The sequence below is a fragment of the Phascolarctos cinereus genome, unplaced genomic scaffold (assembly GCF_003287225.1).
Source record: "Phascolarctos cinereus isolate Bilbo 61053 unplaced genomic scaffold, phaCin_HiC Scaffold_5;HRSCAF=322, whole genome shotgun sequence".
In the NCBI taxonomy this organism is placed as follows: domain Eukaryota; kingdom Metazoa; phylum Chordata; class Mammalia; order Diprotodontia; family Phascolarctidae; genus Phascolarctos; species Phascolarctos cinereus.
In genome coordinates this window covers 240,689,114-240,703,476 of record NW_027555958.1, presented here as the reverse complement: position 1 = coordinate 240,703,476, position 14,363 = coordinate 240,689,114, and the positions used below count along the sequence as shown (strand labels likewise).

Sequence of the window (14,363 nt, the reverse complement as noted above, 5' to 3'; positions counted from 1 at the left end):
TGTGGTAAGGGCATTTTAATCCTTTGCTTGTTTCTAATTCAGAATGAAGATTTCTTTGGTGAGTTTCCAGGGCTTCTAGACATGTCTAATTTAAAACATTCTAGAGATTAGACTACTTTAGGTTATTTTCTTGATTCCTTTACCAAGGCCTGTCCTGTAGTTTTCAGGGTTTTTCTTAAAAGTGATTACATAGCTCAGATGCTGTTCGTGTGCAGTTTGAAATCTGAACCAAGAAGGGATACACCTATTTAACCACAGGTGTGATACTACGCCTTGGTCACTGTGATTCTGGGGGTAACAGTGAGGTTAGTGTGATGAACTTTGATTTGAACCCTAAGTCTTTTTCCTCTTCTATAAAATGAAGACAGTAATTCTTGTGCTATCTACCTTACAGGACTGTTGTGAGAAAAGCAATTTGTAAGCCTCAGTGTTCTTGGAAACGTTAGAGGAGCCTGGTGTAGTGGATAGAGAGCCTGCCTTAGGAGTGAGGAAGGCTTGAATTTAAGCTCTGCCTCTAACTTGCCCTTCCAGACAAGTGACTTGACTTAGTGCTTCTGGCAACCAACTCTAAGACTGTAAGTTTCAGAGCAGGTGCTGCTTTGTATTGGTAGAGGATTTTTCATCACTGGGAGTTTCCTATTCCAATTATGTCACTGGTTTGATTGAAATGTAAATACACATGACTAATTTAATAATAAGTGGGGACACATGAAGCCATGGTGGTCTTTTTGGTGTCTTAAAGGAAAATCTCATTATATATTTGGATGAGCTACTTTATGCTACTTGTGTTCCCCCGTCTACCTGCTTACATTTATCTCTTGGCTTTTTCTCTTAGGCTTTTTTCACTCCCAGACAACACTTATTACAAGTACAAGTAACATGAGGAAGCCTCGAAGGAGATCCGGCAGAATGCCGAAGGCAGGCGTTCTCCATCCCCCTATAGCCTCAAGTGCTCCCCAACTCGAGAGACGCTAACTTATGCCCAGGCACAGCGGATCGTGGAGGTGGACATTGATGGACGACTGCACCGAATCAGCATCTATGACCCTCTGAAAATCATCACTGAGGATGAGCTGACAGCTCAGGATATCACCGAATGTAATAGCAACAAAGAAAACAGTGAGCAGCCTCTGTTTCCTGGCAAGTCCAAGAAAACCTCTTCGAAAGGAAAGAAAAAGGAGTCCTGTTCCAAGCATGCCCCAGGCACCTCCTTCCACCTGCCTCAGCCCAGCTTCCGAGTGGTTGACTCATGCAGTCAGCCAGATGCACCACCCCTCCCTCCTGCTTACTATCGCTACATTGAGAAGCCACCGGAGGACTTGGATGCAGATGTGGAATATGACATGGATGAGGAGGACCTGGCGTGGTTAGACATGGTGAATGAGAAGAGACTGGTGGATGGCCATGGGACCATCTCTGCTGATACATTTGAATTGCTGGTAGACAGACTAGAAAAGGAATCCTATTTAGAGAGCCGAAGTAGTGGGGCTCAGCAGACCCTTATTGATGAAGATGCTTTCTGCTGTGTGTGCATGGATGATGAGTGTCACAACAGCAATGTCATCCTCTTCTGTGACATTTGCAACCTGGCTGTGCACCAGGAGTGCTACGGGGTCCCCTACATTCCAGAGGGACAGTGGCTTTGCCGATGCTGCTTACAGTCCCCTTCCCGTCCTGTGGACTGTGTTCTTTGCCCTAACAAGGGTGGGGCCTTCAAGCAGACCAGTGATGGGCACTGGGCTCATGTGGTGTGTGCCGTCTGGATCCCTGAGGTCTGTTTTGCCAATACCGTGTTTCTAGAGCCTATTGAGGGTATTGACAATATCCCACCAGCTCGATGGAAATTGACCTGCTACATTTGTAAGCAGAAGGGCCTGGGTGCTGCTATCCAGTGCCACAAGGTAAATTGCTACACAGCCTTTCATGTGACATGTGCCCAGCGGGCTGGGTTGTTTATGAAGATAGAGCCCATGAGAGAAACCAGCCTAAATGGTACCACTTTCACAGTGCGAAAAACAGCCTACTGTGAAGCCCACTCCCCACCAGGCACTGTGAAGAAGGATGTTCTCCCTGTGGTCTCCAGTGAAGGTGGGGAAGAAGATGAGGCAAAGGAGGGAGGAGGAGAAGAAGAAAACAAGGTCCCAGTAAGCAGTGCCCTGAAGACTTCCCTAAAGAAGAACAAAATGAAAGTAAAGCAGAAGATCAAGAAGGAATCAGAGGACCCAGTGAAGGATTCACCTGCAACAGCAACCCTAGTGACTATAACACAGATCCCATCCTGCAGGTGAGCCATAGCCACCAAGCCAGGCAGGAGAGTAGATCAAGTACCCATTCTCTGGGGACCCTTATTGAGTCACCTTGGAGAGTTAGAGAAAGGGAGAGACACATCCTCCCTTAGACTTAAAAGCCCTTGAAAAAAGGATAGGCCTTTGAATATGCAGATATCTGAGCTCACACACCCCCAGTTCTATCAAGTCAAACATAGTCTAATGCGCATTAAGTAATTAGGCAGAGAAGAACTGTCAACAGTAATGGGCATGTACTTGGATTGATAAGGAGGAATAGAGTTTTGGAGAGAGGGTGATGAATTGGGGAAGTTTTCCTGGAGAAGGTCAGCCTTAAGAAAGAATATTTTCATAGACTACTTCTAGAAAGTCACAACATAGAAGGGTCTTAGAAATCTTCTAGGCAGGAGTGACCTGCTCAAGACTACAACTCATTTAGTGGCAGAGACAGCCTAGCACTCAGATTTCTAGGTCTTCTAATTCTGGTCCACTGGTCTATTGAGTACATCACATTTTTTCATCGAAAGGTGTAGGGAGAATGTGATGATGGGAAGAAGAAAGAATTAAACCATTTAAGGAATTTGCCAGTAACATACATTGGAGTGAAGCACATGCCCAAGGGGTATAGCTGGAGAGAAAGGGATTCACTCAAGGTTTATATCGTATCCTAACAGAGTTTTGGCTTCTGCCCTATCTTATTCCTTTTGGGCCCACATCTGCTTCATGCTGGGATCAGTACTGGGATGAGCAGGCTCAGACCTTAGTTCACATTTCCAGAGTTGTTATGTTAGCTATTTTCTTTGAACACAGTTTTCCTCCACCCAACCCCTGAATTCTTTTGGGATCCTTGTGGGCAGACTGGTTCAGAAGAAGTGAGATTAAGAATGGAACTTGCTGCAATTTGCAGGATTGGAGTGGTCTAAATATTTGTTACTGTTCCTGAAAGGGGTCTAGATATCATTTTTTTTGGGGGGGTGTACCATGATAAGAGTGGGGAAAAGGCTGGATGAAAGAGAGCTCCTTGCACTTTTTTAGACCTACACAAATGCCCCTTTTTTCCAGTTTCCAGCTTGTAAAAACTGATCATCTTATTTTTGATTTTAGGAGGCCTGGCTTGCTCTAGGTCAGTATTCTTCCCCTGAGCTTCATTAGCTTGAACCTGGATGCTAGGACTTGGGCTTCTCCTTTGTGGAAGAATGGAGGACCTTAATGAGCTTTCTAGTCAGAGTTTTAGATGTCGGTGATTTTCACTGGGTCAATGTTACGCAAAATTCTCATGACCCCAATGTTTTCAGTAAGAACCCCCAAATTAGGATGTCTCTAAGGGGGTCACACTTGACCCAAATGATAGTACCCCTGGTACAGAACTTCCAGTTTTCCTTTCTTATGAGACATCATAGTATCGGAGAGACAATGCTGAACTTGGAATCGGGAGACATGGGTTCAAATCCTGACTGACACATGCATACATCGCATAATCTCTTTAATCTGTTATTGTCCTAGGGATGTGAACACTTGCACAACCTTCTCATAGGGTTGTTCTGAGAAAAATACTTCCTTAAACTTTTAAAGTGTTACATAGATGTGAGGAGTTCTTACTTTTTGTGCCATTAACAACAGAGATTAGGAAATAGTGCTGATATTTTCTTAGAGCTCACTCTACCTTTGGCTACATCCTTCAGGGATGTAGGGACACGTGCAGGGTTCAGGTACTCAGCAGGTGTTTATGGAGCATCTCATAATTGTTAGACACTGTGTGTACAAAGCATCAAATAGATGACAGCAATGAGAGTGATTCCATTGTGGTTCCAGTGTGAAACATTGGGAGGGGTTAGGTTGAAGGCTGCTAGTAAAAATCTAAGATGCTGAACTTTGCATACCTGACTTTGCTGTTATCATTTTAAGTCTTTTTCTGGACTGAAGTGTTTAGCAACTCTACAGCCTTCTTCTTGTCCCTGCTCCACCGGCTCTAGAAGAGACTAAAGTCAGGGTGGGGACTTGGGTGCCATGACCCTGACTCCCCTCTGACTCAGAATACCAACCTGTCTTGCTCCCCGTCCCCACTCTCCCCAAGGTTGAACAAGATCTGTAGTGGCCTGTCCCTGCAGAGGAAGACCCAATTCATGCAGCGGCTTCATAGCTACTGGCTGCTGAAACGACAGGCGAGGAATGGTGTTCCTCTCATCCGGCGCCTACACTCGCACCTTCAGTCCCAAAGAAATGCTGAGCAGGTGGGTGAGGGGCTGAGGGGAAGAACAGAAGAATGCCCAGGGACATGGTGGGTGGGGTGGGGTGGCATATACACGTATGTCACTGGTCCTACACGGCTTGAGGTGTGGCAGCCTTCAAGGGTGGACTCTTTTTGCCCCAGGGACTCATGGCCAGTAATTATGAGGCTGATCAGTTTGTACTGCTACCCTTTAGGCAACCATATAGACACCGCTTCCAGCTGGTAGCAGCCACGGCAGGTTTGGGGGATAAGTTTCAAGGGCAGGACTAAGACAGCTCAGTAGACCAGATAAGGTGGCAGAAACAGAGGAGTGGGACATTGGGCTTGGAAACCTTAGGGGGAGGGGAGAAATAAAATGGACTTGAATGTAGTCTTGTGATCAATCCTTCTCAATGTCATAGTTTTTTCCTGTTTACTTATTCCGTCCCTTAGGCCCTGAATGATATGTGTGCTCTCAGGCAAGTACAAATACCAAAGTATTTAATATAAGTACCAAATACAGGTAGTATTTGGCAAATAACTTATCTATTGCAATATTTTTAAAACTCCCAATTGATTGCCAATGAATGAGATTACATAATTTTTGATATACCACAAGAAAGGAAAAATTAATCATTTTATTTTATATTTTCACATGAACATGTATGGAAAACTATATATTTTTTTCATTCATATTACATAGTGGGTAGAGGAATGTTTACTGAAAAGCTAAAGGAGTATGGGTTCTAGAAGAGTTTGAGAATCTCTGCCCTAAGCCTTTATATGTGCCTGTCTCCTAAGTTGAAACTTTCATCGACTCTACTGCCCCCTCTGGTTGCTGGCTTCTTTGTTTTCATTTGTAGCCACACTCCTTTACTTTTAAGCTGTCCTTTAGGACCTTTCAGGCTTAGCCTCTTACTTGCACCCTGCTGAAACTGCCGAAACTGTTTTTCGTAGATCACAATGACCCTCTCCTTTGGATGATCTAGTCCTCTTCTTCTTGAACTAAAGCTTTATTTGATACTATGTTTCTGTCTCCTGTCTCAGCTTCTGTAACATGATCTGATTCTCTCCCCACCTTGACAACTCCCTTTATTGATTACTCTTCCTTTTAACTGCATTCACTGATTCCTTTCTTCCCCTTCATCCTCTTTGGCTCAACAATCTCATTCTCATCATATTTTTAGGACTCAGTTCTGCCACTTTCCCAGCTTTGACCTTCTGTTTCTTTTCTTGTCCCATTATCTCCAGTTTACTAAAGGATATTTCTTTCCACTGTTTATCCCCAAAGACTTTGTGAAAATTGAATTCCTCACTATTGTCCTCCTTCCCTAGTGACTCAGCACCTCATCTCAACTTTCCCTACCCATCAAGGCCCTCCTTCACTGTACTGAATTCTCATAGTAGGTCATCAGATGATACATTTGGGGTTGTAAGGCTCCATGAAGATCACCTAGGGGAATTTCCTCATTTTACAGATTAGGAAACTCAGACCCAGAAAAATTAAGTGATTTACCTAAGATCACACAGGCTGCAAGAGTCAGAATTGGAATCTAAACTCTTAACTGCTGCCTGTCATTCCAGCACTCTTCCCTCTACACCAATGCCTTTCTGATTGGCTTTTTTCCCCCATTATTCTTCTCTATGTGGTCCCCCATATCTGCTCATTGACTGAATCTAATTGATTCCTCTATAACTAATATCTGTTCATTTCCATTCTTTCAGTCTCCATCCCATTTCGAGGCCTTATTATCATTACTATTGTGGCTTCTTAGAGGTATCTATAACTTCAGGTTCTTTTCTGCTTCAGGGGAACCTTAAATATAGCTGTCATGGACTTATTTAGGAATCATTTTCACCATCCCCTGCTCAGAATCTAGAAAGGCTACTTGCATGTCAGAATATTCTGGCATGTTGGAGCTGGAGGGATCCTCAGGACCATCTTGTAAGACCCAGAGAAGAGAAATGAGTTGATCAGAGTTATAATGAACTCTAGGATCCTATGACCAGGTCTTTTGACTCTTGAGTTCAGTGTCTTTTCTGCTACTCTACACAAATACATTAGCCTGACATTCAGAGTCCTCCGTCATCTGATTCCTGTCTCTTTCCAACCTTGTCTTTGGTTCCTAATTGTAAACTTCTCATCTAGTCATTTCTTCTTTTACAATTTCATGTCTGTTGTTGCTCTAGAAGAGTTAACTCATTGGGTTTAGGAAGCCTTACTTGATGTATCCCAACCTTCTCTGATAATTCTTTCATAGCCTTCTATGCCCCTTCTCCCCCCCCAAAAAATCCCAAGGTACTTAATAACTATTTGTAGGAAAAAGACCTAGTCTAATCCCCATTTGGGGAAATAATCTTCCCTTCCCCCTCGCCCACATTAATGACACAGCTTCCCTTTGGTGGTCTCATCTCCTGTGTGCCTCTTCATAGTTGGCTGTTGTGTGGTGGTGAAAAAATTCATAACCACAGTGGAAGCACTGAGCTGCCTTTAAGCACGAGATGATTTTCCATTCGGTAGCCTCGTTAGGCTGGAAATGAAGATTTTGCCATTGACTGTAGCCAGATATAGAGGATGGGAAGGAAGGGAGAAGGGATTTTTTTTTTTGCCAAGGCCTAGGGAGGAAGCCGACATCTACAGAAAGTGCATGTTTCCCACGTCCCCCCCAGCTCCTCCCTTTGCTTCCTAGAAGGAACAGGACGAGAAAACCAGTGCTGTAAAGGAAGAGCTTAAGTACTGGCAGAAGCTTCGCCATGACCTGGAGCGGGCACGGCTGCTGATTGAGCTGATCCGAAAGAGAGAGAAGCTCAAGAGGGAGCAGGTAAGAGGAAACTGCTTCCTTCCCTTAAGATTCTTGGCCAAATGTCGGTATGAAGAAGGCAAGAACAGAGAATCACTGAATCCTGAAAGGTCATTGAGTGTTGTCAGAATCCACTCTGTGACCATCCAACATCCAGGACTGTCCAGCCCTGGCTGGAACACAGCGAAGAATGGGGAGCCCACTGCTTCCTGAGGTGCCTGGTTTGTGTGTTGGTCTTTCCTTCCTATTCTAGAGGTTACAGGATTGTGGTGTGAGTAACATTCTTGCTCTGTGTATACACTATGTGTAGTGCATCTTGGGGTTTGGGCCCCTAAGCATAGACCTGGACCCACAGGTGCTCCAAGCTAGTACCCCCCAATCTGGGATTGGTGGTCCATCCAGATTCTTGTAGCACTTACTATCTGTATGTTATTTACTTGGCAGTTCATTGTTACTTAATGCTCCTTTTACATGTCTCAACTGCCCAGTGAGATTCAGAGCTCCTTGATGGTAGGGAGCTGTCTTATCCTGTTCTGTAGCCCGTAGGGTGCTTAGTGTTCTCTAATTATCTGGACAGAAGATGACTGTCCAAAGCTGGCCTCTTCGGTTATGGAAACAGTGCAAGTGACCCTGCTGAGCCATAGAAGCAGAGGGGGCACAACACTTTGATCTCTTTCTTTGAGGCTGTGTTTAGACCAGCCTAACAGCCACAGGGCTCTGCAGGGCCCAGAGGGGCAGCCAGACCTCTCAAGATGGGGGAGGTGGGGTGGGGGGGGGTGGGGAGGGCCCTCTGGCCATGACTGAGAGCTGCAGCACCGAGTGTGTACCTCTTAGACTAGGCAGCACAGCCCAGGCTCAGTTTCTGGAGCCAGGAGGAACAACTTGGGACTTTCACGATTGGGTCTGTGCTAGCCATGCTAATCCTTCATGAGGCTCCTGGTGCAAACTCTCAGCCATCTGTCACCACTGCTCATACCTCTGTTTAAGAAGTGGTACGCGGGGTGAATCAGTTGGATATGCAAGACACAGCAGTCAGTGACTATAGTAATCTACTATCTGATAAACCCAAAGAACCTAACTTCTGGGATAAGAATTTGCTATTTGACAAAAACTGCTGGGAAAACAAGAGTATGGCAGAAACTAGGCATAGGCCAAAATCTCACACCATATACCAAAATAAAGTCAAAATGGGTTCATGATTTAGATAGAAAGGCTGATACTATAAGCAGACTGGGAGAGCAAAGAATAGTTCACCTATCAGATAGAAGATAGAATAGAAGAATTCATGACCAAACAGGAGATAGAGAACATTATGAAATTGCAAAATGGATCATTTTGATTACGTTAAATTGAAAAGTTTTTGCACAAACAAAGCCAGTGCAACCAAGATTAGAAGGAAAGTAGAAAATTGGGAAAGAATTTTTATAATCAGTGTCTCTGATAAGGGCCTCATTTCTAAAATATATAGAGAATTAAGTCAAATTTATAAGAATACAAGTAATTCCCCAATTGATAAATGGTCAAAGGATATAAACAGGCAGTTCTCAGATGAAGAAATTAAAGCCATCTATAGTCATATGAAAAAATGCTCTAAATCACTATTGATTAGAGAAATGTAAATCAAAACAACTCTGAGGTACCACATCACACCTATCAGATTGGCCAACATGACAAAACAGGAAAATGATAAATGTTGGAGATGTGGGAAAATTGGAACACTAATGCATTGTTGGTGGAGTTGTGAACTGATCCAACCATGTTGGAAAGCACTTGTAGAGAGACTTGTATGGACTGCTGCTGAGTGAAGTGAGCAGAACCAGGAGAACATTGTACACAGTAACAGCCATGTTGTGCTATGACTAACGTGGATAAACTTAGCCTTTCTCAGCAATGCAAGGATGTAAGACAATTCTGAAAGACCCATGATGGAAAATGCTATCCACATCCAGAGAAAGAACTATGGAATTTGAATGCAGATCGAAGCATACTATTTGCTATTTTTTTTCTTCTGTTGTATTTTGTTTCTTCTTTATTGTGGTTCCTCCTATCGGTTCTAATTCTTCCTTACAACATGTCTAATGTGAAAATATGTTTAATAGGAATGTATATGTATAGCCTATATCAGATTGCACACCATCTTGGGGAGAAAGGGGGAGAAAAATTTAAAACTCAAAAGCTTATGGAAGTGATTGTTGATAAATCAAAAAAAATTAATAGAAAAAAAGAGAAAAAAAAGGGGTGAGCGGGAAGCAGCCCTCGATTGGCATGGGCAAAAGGACAAGAAGGTTTCATTTCCAAGCTGTGCTGTGCCCTGCCAGCCCTTTCACAGTTGATGGCATAGCCATCTTAACAAGAATAAGTGTTTGTGGTGGGGGGGGTAGGGAGGAGAGAGCATGCAGATTCCTGCTGTCACCTTTCCCCTTTCCTCCACTCCTTAGGTCAAGGTCCAGCAGGCCGCAATGGAATTGGAGCTGACTCCTTTCAATGTCTTGTTGCGCACAACTCTGGATCTTCTACAGGAGAAAGATCCTGCCCAAATCTTTGCTGAACCTGTCAACCTGAGTGAGGCAAGTTTTTTCCTTGCCAGCACCACCACCCTGACCCTGTCACCCTGTCTGGTAGTGCCACTGCTGGGACAGAAACTACTTAAGAGAGCTTCCAGACCAGGGGCCATATAGTTTTTAAGGGATCTTGGGGATAGGTTTAAGTGGGGAAGGGGTCCAGGACTCTTTTCCAGGAGGGTGGTGAATGGCCACACAGAGTAATAGCTGAGAGTGGGATGGATTGAATTTTGGGGGCCCTGAGGTGGGGGGGTAGGGGTAAGTAGCTGCCAGTAAGCTTAGCAGGGCCAAGTGGAAGGGGCAGCTAAGAGTGCCGGTGAAGGGTGCACTCTGTTTGGCTAGTAAATGGTTTTTGTAATTGTACAGGTTTTATATGTTTAGGTTCCAGATTACCTGGAATTCATATCCAAGCCAATGGATTTTTCCACCATGAGGCTGAAGCTGGAGGCCCATCTGTACCACACCCTGGAGGAATTTGAGGAGGACTTTAACCTTATAGTTACCAACTGTATGAAGTACAATGCTAAAGACACAATTTTCCACCGAGCAGCTGTTCGCTTGAGGGACCTGGGAGGGGCTGTCCTACGGCATGCCCGGCGGCAGGCAGAGAACATCGGCTATGACCATGAGGTGGGAACCCACCTACCTGAGTCACCCAAAATGGAGGACTTTTATCGCTTCTCCTGGGAGGACGGTGAGAAGCTTGGGGTGGTGGGGAAGCTAGTGGTTAAGCATTTGGGCTGGGCTGGGCTGGGCTGCCACTGGCAGAGCTAGAGGGCCAGAGAAAGTTCTTTGGGACAGTAAAAGCCAGTAGGATGATGGTGCATATGTGGGAAAACAGGACTGGTTATATACACTGTGTGTCTTGGTTTCAGGGTGGGGAGGGCCCTGGCTAGGGCTTGCCCTTTGCAGAACAGGAACCTCTTCAAGACCGAAAGCTCAGTGTACTTAGCTCATTTGAAAAGGTACAGGGACAGCAGGAGCACTTTGGAAAACTGGCTTAGGGAGCTGGAGCCTCCCCTAGGGCTTCTCCTCCTCCTGGGCTTCCCCTCCCCTGTGTGGTTGGTGTATGGGGCTTGCATGCTGGTGTCTGTTGTCTTTTTGGGGGTGAGTAGGTTGGTAACAGAAACACTGAATCACCTGAGCTGAGAGCATTGATCCTCAGGGCTTTCTGCTCCGCTGTAGCAGCCAGACAGTCACCCAGGCAAGGGAATTTCTGCCTCTGAGCCCTTCCAAGAAGCCTATTCTTGACTGTGAGCTGCTTCCTGCAGATACTTCCCACATTCTGATCTTGCCCAATTGGCTCCCCTCTGTGCAGTGGTATTGCCAGGGCTGAGGCTCTACAGTGACTCTGCTAGAAGCTCCGGTCCCAGGCATTTCAGGAGAGTGTATTTCATCCAGAGGACTCAGCTCCTTCCCCTTGCCCTCGGCCGTGCTGGTCCTTCAGCCCCCTCTGTCCTCCCTTCTCCCCAGCAGTGGACAACATCCTCCTCCCCGAGAACCGGGCTCACCTATCCCTGGAGGTGCAGCTGAAGGAGCTTCTGGAGAAGCTGGACCTGGTGAGCACGATGCGATCCAGTGGGGCTCGGACCCGCCGTGTTCGCCTGCTACGGCGGGAGATCAACAGCCTCCGGCAAAAGCTGGCACAGCAGCAGCCAAACAAGATGGTGCCCAATGGGGAGTTGCCACCAGGGCCCCGGGAGGAGGTGGACGTGGTGGAGAAGGCCCTGCATGGAGAGGAAGAGGAGGATGGGGAGAAAGGTGAGAGGTGTGCACAGGCAGGGCCAAGTGTTGTTACGGTTTCTGGCAGGGAAGGGCCAGACAGCTCCCTACTGTTTCCCAGCTTTTGGGCGGATGCCTGTGAGCCCACCATTAGAACTTCATTTTTGTATCTTGAGACTCTGGCAGCTGTTGAATTGCCAGGACTCCTGGTAGAGTAACACCTGAAGCTATTGTCAACAGTTTCCTTAGTGTGTGTAGAAGATCTGAGAACAGGTTTCGATGTTGAGGTAAGAGGCTTGTGAGGAAGCTCAGAACAGGGCAGAGAGGCTGGGGCAGGAAGCACGCTGGATTCAATGTCAGAGGAATGCACTTCGATCTCACCTCTGCTGCTTAGAACTTGGTGTGGTCTTGGATAAATAAGTCTCTTTCTGGGCCTCAGTTTTCTCATCTGTAAAATGTGTAGGTTGAATTAGATGATCCTTTGAAGTTCTAAACCTGTAATCCTGTGATTTCTAAGCCAGGACACCTGAACTGTAGTCCTGGCTATGCCACTGACCTGCTCTGGGACCTGGACAAGTCATTTCCCTTCTTTGGGCTTCTGCTGCTTCCTCTGACACGTGAGGAGGCTGGGCTAGATTGTCTGTCTCCAAGTTCCCTTTGAAATGTAATGCTGTATAGGCCCTATCCAGAAGAAGAGTCTAACATGCAAGTTGCTTCCAGGACGACTGCGTTTAGAGACTTTAGGTATTTAATGAGTAGAGCTGCTTTCCATTTCTTTTTCCCATTTGGGAGAGGTCTCTTGGCACAACTGGGGATTCAGTCTGAAGTTGGGTTTTGAGAGTGTCACTCAGAAGCTGGATGAATTGGTATGATGAACTTTAGTTTCTCTGGGGTCTGATGCTGTCTCAGATGGGCAGGGCTCAAACTTATGGAGAAGGTCCCATCAGATCTGAGATGTGGCAGAGAGAATGATAGGGGTAGCCTGAAGCTTAGTGATATGGTTTTGGGCTTTGGAGTCAAGAGGCTCCAGTTTTGATTCCACTGCCTTTCTTTGTGATCCTGGGCGAGTCACATAAGTGTTTCAGCATCTGTAAAACAGAGGTCTTTAACGCTCCTCCTCCTTCCCTCACATGGGTGGTCTGAAGCAAGATGGAATCACAGATAAGAAAGCACTTGGATCAAATCAGAGGAAACTACAACCAGCTTAGTTGATAAGCTTAAAACCTTCCTCATTCCCTCTAAGTCTATTTTAGGATGATTTCTGAGGCTTGATAAGTCTTAGGAAATCATGTGCTTTCATTCCTTTAGGTTAATGAATTGAGGGTTTTTTTTCCTTTTTGGGGGTTGGGGGGGAGTGACTCTTTCTAAAATGTTCAAGCAGATTCTTTTTCTTTCTAGCAGATGACACCAAGCCTCCTCATCCCCCGACTTTGGAGCCTACAGGGCCAGCACCTTCCCTATCTGATCTGGATTCCCTCCAGGACCCTCCAACTTTGAAGCCCATCAGTGAGAGCAAACTCCCAATAAGGCTTTCAAAATACGGGAAAGTGGAGGATGAGATCTTGGACAAGATGCCATCACAGCGAGGGAGCCAGCCCTTCCAGCGCCTGCTGAGTGACAATGGCCTTAACAGACTGTCCCTTCCAGCCCTTGAGATGTCCACTCTGCCCCCCCTTAGTGGTGTGGGCCGTCGTACCTCTGTCCTCTTCAAAAAGGCCAAGAATGGGGTTAAACTTCAAAGAAGCCCCGATGGGGCCCTTGAGAATGGAGAGGACCACAATGTGATGGACCTGCCTGCTTCCCCAGCCAGCACTGAAGGCGAGAGGCAAGCTCGGAAGCGACCACAGAGCAGGAGTTGCAGCGAGAGTGATGGGGAGAAGTCCCCTCAGCAGGTGGAAGAGACAGGTGACCTAACCTGTGGCTCCGCTTGCTGCTGCTTGTGCTTCAGGGAATGAGGAGTGTCTTAATGTCTGCTTCTGCTTGCCAGCTGGCCAGTTGTACTATTCTTGGGGGCAGGCTCAGAATGCTCCAGTAGTCACTTACCTCCTTAATAAGCCCTATGGAAGCCAGTTGTTTGAGGGTCAGGTAACCCAAAGTGGTTTTCCATGCTGTTAGTAACCAAGAGATTCAATCAGTCAACCAGCAGTTGTTTGTTTCCAAGTGCTGACCTAGGCACAGTGGGGCTATAGAGGAGTACATGTTTACAATATAGGAGCTCAAATCTAACAGCTTGTTGGTAGCCGAGATGTATGAACGTTAAAATGATGATATAGGCAGTGTATGATTATGTGCCAAATGAGGGGTACAGATATCTTTGGTGTTCAGATGCACTTGGTGAAAGGAGGCAGATGGCATGGAGTAGTTAGGGAATACTTGGTTGAGGAGGTGAGACTTGAGTTGGGCCTCCAAGGATGGGTAGCGTTTGGCTGGGTACAGTGCTTTCTAGGCTTCTGAGGGTGAGAGTGAGCGTGGTTGTGTGCTGAAGGCAGTGATGAAATCGGGACTGAATGGAATGTAGGCTACTGGGGAATAGTTTCAGGAAGAGTGGACTAATAGGATGGGTCCTGAATAGTGATGTTAACTCATGTTTGTGTTGGAGTGAGGGAGAGGGTTGCCTGGAGAGTAGAGTTGATTGGCAGGTTCTTTATCTTTTCTGTCCCTCCCCTATCCTTTTGGATAGGGGGCAGAGCTTTCTTGGTCTGTCCTCTCTTTCCTTGTTGTTGGGGAGGGAATTTGTTTCTGGAGATTTAATCAGCCACACTCTGTCTCAACTTCTAGCTCCCTT

At 46.0% G+C, this 14,363-nt stretch overlaps 1 protein-coding gene across 1 annotated transcript in view; it reads left to right on the top strand.

Moving 5' to 3' along the window:
- Nucleotides 1-840: 840 nt before the first annotated feature.
- BRPF3 (bromodomain and PHD finger containing 3) overlaps nucleotides 841-14,363 on the top strand; it is a 31,971-nt gene continuing 18,448 nt past the window's right edge. Inside the window, 8 exon segments of the mRNA XM_020999433.2 lie at nucleotides 841-898; nucleotides 901-2,284; nucleotides 4,360-4,516; nucleotides 7,185-7,316; nucleotides 9,734-9,862; nucleotides 10,238-10,550; nucleotides 11,333-11,617; nucleotides 12,980-13,483. Of these exon segments, the coding sequence (XP_020855092.1) occupies nucleotides 880-898; nucleotides 901-2,284; nucleotides 4,360-4,516; nucleotides 7,185-7,316; nucleotides 9,734-9,862; nucleotides 10,238-10,550; nucleotides 11,333-11,617; nucleotides 12,980-13,483 (2,923 nt within the window). The 5' untranslated portion in view covers nucleotides 841-879.